Raw genomic sequence first — 5,287 nt, 5'->3', positions numbered from 1 at the left:
TTGCGCTGGTGCTACTGTTCAGAGCAGGTCAAGCAGAATAAAATCTGTTAATGTCTTTTTGTCTCTTCATTTCATAGCACAAGTACAGCTTTTTTTTATGCTTTTGTTTTGCTCTTACATAAGACAATGAGAAGCTGCACAATACGCACATGCCCCTGCCACTGCAGGGCTGGTGTCAGCTTTGTGCCCTCTCTGGGTGTGTAAACGCCCATTTTTTGCCCCATTAGGCACTGAGAGATTGTAACACTGGGAGAGAACCGCATTCTCATGCAGCCCTGAGCTGCTCTAGAAAGGGTTTTGCTGCAGATTTATTCTCACACTGCGCATCAGAAAAACATAAGGAAGGCATAAGGATTTTCAGATTATTTTTGTTGCTTTATTGCAGCATGTAGAGAACGAAATGGTAACGCTGTGGTAATTTCCACTTCTGTTCTTTTCTCTTTACATTGATACAGGATAGGCTGAGGCGATGTACTTCTTTCCATTTCCATAGGAAGAGTTATCCCAGGTGTAAGTTTGTATGATGAGCTGTTTTCCTCCCAGACTGAGGTAACAACTGAGAAGGAAGAATATGAAAACCATCAGAAAATGTCCACATGTAAAGAAATTATGGATTTTCTATGATGTTTTATATATATATATATATTTTGTTGTATTTTAACTGGATGAACAAAATTTCTTAGATAATCTTAATGCAGCTTATAAAGGAGCCCAAAATACTTTCAAATAATGAATTTAGTTTTCTCACATCCTAAAATGACTCCGTGCTTTTCTGGTACAACTGGTTCTGATATCTGCATTTTCACCTCACTGGTACTGAATCTTGGAAAATTCCTAATACCAGTCAATTTCTTACACATCTTGTCCATTTTAAGGAGATTTTATGTGATAAACAAACACAATTATACCTTCACAATTTCACAGCGAGTTTGTGTTAGTTAATCAAACAAAATCCCAGTAAAACATAAAGTTTCTGGCTGATAAATTATAAAATGTAGTCGAGTCTGAAGGATACCGATGTGTTTGCAAAGCTACTCACTATTTCCCAGGCCGAGCAATGTAGCAAAGGCTGTAGAGGGCCAAATCAAACTCAGGGCTGCAGCCAATCACTGCAGAGCCCACCTGCTTGTAGTAGCCGTCCCAGTGGAATTGCAGTCCCAAAACATCAGGATAGTTAGACCACTGCAAGGAAAAGAAATGGACAGATTTCTGTTTAGCATGTGACACGCAGCTTAACTCAGTCACTGTCAGTGGAGGAGGGAGGATGCTCACAGGCCCGTTGAAGCTGTGGCTGTAGTAGTTCAGCTCCCCTCGCTTCTCAAGAAGATAAAACCGGATCCAGTTGTGGAAACCAGACACCTTTCCTCCCTTGATTTCACCTGCAGATATTTTACTTTAGTTTTTATTTTTTTTAAATTGATTTTTAAATGAAATGTGACTGCAGCATTCCAATGAGGTCTGCTTCATTCAAACCTGCAAAGATGTGTTCAAAACCGCTGGAGTCCATAGCGCCGTTGTAGCGGGAGTAGAGACCAAACCACATGTTCTTCAGGTCCTCAATGAACTCTGCCTCTGATTTATAAACACCTTCAAATGCAAAGAGACCCCAGGTGTCATGGAAACCGTATCATGACATTTTTAAAAACAGAATTAGTTGATTAATTAGAGATCAGACTGTGAAGGAAGAGAGCCAAGCAAAAGTGTTCGTAATGTTTAAGCATTTTTAACATGACGATCATTAATCCCAGTGTGTCTAATTGAACTTAGTTTATTTACCTCAAAGCTCCAACATCGAACCATGGTACCACATGGAGACGCAGGGCTGCGTCCTTAATAGCAGATTTACTTGTGGAAAATGGAGAGCGGCAGAGATACCAGCAGCTTGTAGCCCGGTGCGGCTTATATATGTATGTTTCCAGTTGTTGTTTTTTTTTTTTTAAACTTTGTGGGCGGCGCTTATAAGGAAGGTGCGCTCTATAGTTCGGAAAATATGGTACTTCTGCAAGGTACTGTAATTTAAGACCACATTACCCTTGGTGTAAAGGAAAGCAAACAGCTCTCTGCCCAGCTCGGTGTTCAACATCGTCTCCTTCAGGAACGTCTCCTGCTCAGTCAGCTGCTGAGAGGTGAAGCTCTCCGCCTGTCCGGTGATCCTCTTGTAGTTGTCGAAAAGATTCAGAAGGGCTGCATAGGTTGGGCGGGTGAACAGGGCGTTTTCATCCACGAACTTGTACAACCTGAGAGCACAAAAAGCAAAACAGCTACACTTCAAAACACAGAGATCTCCAGAAGGTCTTCTACGGGTTCGCTGAGATGCATAAAGGTCCTCACGGTCTGGAGGAGAGATCCGACTTGGAGCTGGTCTGTGAGTCGGCCACCAGGGCTTGGGGGTCAAGGATCAGCTCAGAGGCCGAGGCCTTGTTGGTGTCCAGGGCAAAAAGCGTCTCAGACAGAGACTTGATCTCAGCGTCAGTGATGGTAGCACCAGAATCACCAGCTGGACACGACAAACACAAAAGTTATCACTTTCATTATTTATCCAGCTGCTTTTAAACAGATAAATCCTCAAAACTCCAGAAAATTTAGATGAATGTTATTTTTATTCAATTAAAATGTTTCTGATATAAAATGAGATGGGCAAAAGATAATAATATCCTACATAAGGGGTACAATTATTACATAGAATCATTTATGTGTTTTTATTTGCATTTTGACCAAAAACAACAACATGTCAGATGTTACTTAAACTGTTCTCAGTTATTAATAAGTCTTTATTGGTTTTGCAGTAATCTAGTGCTTCTAATATTTGCTGACAAGTTTTTGCATTTTTCCACTGGTATATATCCCTTCATTCTTTACAATTAGCCCCGAGTATTTGCCATCACATCTAAATCTACCATGGGGTATAAACAATTTGGTCACCCTTTCAAACAAAATAGGTCACTGTAAGGTTCACATAATGATACAAATGATTAAGTATTTTTGGGTAACTGAGGGAAATGTTTGAGTTTTGGAAAGGAAAATATTGTCTTTCAAAGGTAAAGTTATTGTCTATAGAGTAATAGGAGTTTTTTTGTTTTTTTTCACTCGGGCCAAAATTGCTAAGTCAATGACCACTATTGCACTTTTTTAAAATTGAAAATATAAAAATGATTTATTCTAAAAGCTTAATTTTCTCTTACTCAACAATTAGTCTCAAAACAATTTTAACTCACACAAAGTGTCCCAAGAAAAAGAATCCAAAAAGTAATAATTGTGGAGCTGAACTTTAATAAAGGCTTTGTATACTTGAATTTTTTTAAAGAAAGGCATATTGTGTTAAAATGTTTTGGGTCTGCTACTATAAAAAGTTTTCAGTTTATTTTTTTATCGCACTTTCGACAAGAACGACATGTTGAACAGGTAAAGACAACAAGGTGAATTTAGAGTTCAAAGAAGGCTGAACACTGACCCCTACTGGTCAGTTCTGAGTAAAACGAATAAAGCGCTCTGGGGAAATAGTCATACAAATAATGGTGGAAAAAAAAACAATGTGGATACACAAGTTATTGGAGATAAAAACAAGTATTTGTCCTATCAACTAACTTTAAGGATTTTCTTTCTATTCTGGAGAAATTTCACTTCACTCTTACCTACATTGTTGTGCATATTTCATCATAAATCAAGTCAACAACGACCCAAAGCATATCAGCATATTATATTTATTTAGGTTAATATTTTTTTTGACCTGCAATATTTAAATTTGACAAAAAAATTGCTAACTATGTAAGAAAGTATATACTTTTTCACACTAATATATTCATCTTTTTTTTTTTTGCAGGAACAGATGGTCCTTTTTTCATGTCCTAATTTCTAGGGTATGTTATGGGAAGTAAGCATTAATTCTCTGTAAAGCCTAAGCACCAACCTTTTAGTTTCCACTAATTTGTACTTTAATAGCTTTTTAGGGTACTCAAAGGTGCTCACCTTAATCTTAACTTTGCAAACTGTAAATAAAAAGCGCCACTAAATGATCTACATCTGATATTTTTCCCAAATTTCCCCCCTAAACTGAAAAACTTTGTCTTGCAGTTTTGTGCAATAGATGTTGAGTCTCCATGTATCTGCTATGATGATCTGCTAAAAAAGCATCTTGCAGTTGACAGATGAAATAAAAATACTACGAGGCATGTGCTCTGAACAGCAAATCAAAAATGTACCAACAAACTGCTGAGGAACAGGTTTAGATGAAGTCATGGGAAAACAACCAGGTGTTACAGAGAGACAGAAACTGATCGAGTAAAGGCAGCAAAGAGCCTTTAACAGCGAGGAGAAACACTGCTGGTCTTACTTGAACAGTAGTCTGAATAGTCGCTGCAGCAGTTGTTGTACTGGGAGCACTTGGAGTTGCAGTGGCATGGGTTCTGAGCATTGTAGCTTTCATCACACCTGCCATTACAAGATGTGGGTCCAGCTACAGCTAAAAGAAAGTTTCATATTTTTATTTACATATTTGTCAGTAATGGGAAAATACAGTTCCCACATTTTACATCTATTTCAACGCAGTCTTTATAATTCAGAGCTGTAAAAATGGGTAAGTTTAGATATATCTGTGTAAAAAGATGAGAAAGTCTAAATTTTTTATGTTGAATTAACTTAAAATAAGTAATTTATTAAATGATCGAGTAGGCTCTTTTGAACTTCACTGCTAAACGTAAGAAAAATTAGACTCAGTAGAGTTGTCTTTATTCTCCGAATAGCGTTTTACAGTGTATATAAATCTGTTAAACCAGCCACTTGTTCTATGAGAAAACTAAGAAAGATATGTGCCAAAACAACACAGCTGAATTTACTTAAAAACAGGGTACATTTACAAGACAGGGAAACAATTTAATTAGTTTAGGTGCAATAACTTGTTTAAACGCAGAGTAATACACTGAGCTTCCTAAATGTGAAACTTAGCAAGTGTGAAAAATAAATCACAAAAGCACTCCCATAAAAATAAACAAATGACTAACTTCTGATGGGATCATGTGGAGTGGGAAGTGTTAAGAAGCAGCTGAAGTGTTGTTGGTTTTACCATTACAGAGGGTGGAGTAGTCGCTGCAGCAGTTGTTGTACTGGGAGCACAGGGAGTTGCAGTGGCACGGGTTCTGAGAGTTGTAGCTTTCACCACACCTTCCATTACAAGACAGAGCCGCCTCTGGGAGCAGAGGAAAGGTTCGCACAGACAGGCACGTGCAGAGGGGGGGGTTAGGGGGGCTTGAGCACCTGCCCCTTTTGCTCCTTGCCAAGTGCCCTTTTGTTT

General features: G+C 38.3%; 1 protein-coding gene across 4 annotated transcripts in view; it reads right to left on the bottom strand.

The window, feature by feature from the left end:
- Window positions 1-351: 351 nt before the first annotated feature.
- endou (endonuclease, polyU-specific) overlaps window positions 352-5,287 on the bottom strand; it is a 14,444-nt gene continuing 9,508 nt past the window's right edge. For 2 of the 4 annotated variants that reach the window (XM_015043907.1, XM_015043906.1), the window contains 8 exons: window positions 5,060-5,182; window positions 4,331-4,459; window positions 2,332-2,497; window positions 2,032-2,237; window positions 1,474-1,587; window positions 1,273-1,379; window positions 1,040-1,182; window positions 352-556 (listed from right to left, as the gene is read on the bottom strand). In XM_015043907.1, coding sequence (XP_014899393.1) covers window positions 442-556; window positions 1,040-1,182; window positions 1,273-1,379; window positions 1,474-1,587; window positions 2,032-2,237; window positions 2,332-2,497; window positions 4,331-4,459; window positions 5,060-5,182 — 1,103 coding nt within the window. In that variant the 3' untranslated portion in view covers window positions 352-441. The remainder of the gene's footprint in view (window positions 557-1,039; window positions 1,183-1,272; window positions 1,380-1,473; window positions 1,588-2,031; window positions 2,238-2,331; window positions 2,498-4,330; window positions 4,460-5,059; window positions 5,183-5,287) is intronic. The other 2 variants (XM_015043908.1, XM_015043909.1) reach the window with 2 other exon arrangements.

The sequence above is a fragment of the Poecilia latipinna genome, unplaced genomic scaffold (genome assembly GCF_001443285.1).
Source record: "Poecilia latipinna isolate Pla-1442-1.1 unplaced genomic scaffold, P_latipinna-1.0 Scaffold656, whole genome shotgun sequence".
Lineage (NCBI taxonomy): Eukaryota > Metazoa > Chordata > Actinopteri > Cyprinodontiformes > Poeciliidae > Poecilia > Poecilia latipinna.
This window is presented reverse-complemented; position numbering and strand designations above follow the sequence as displayed.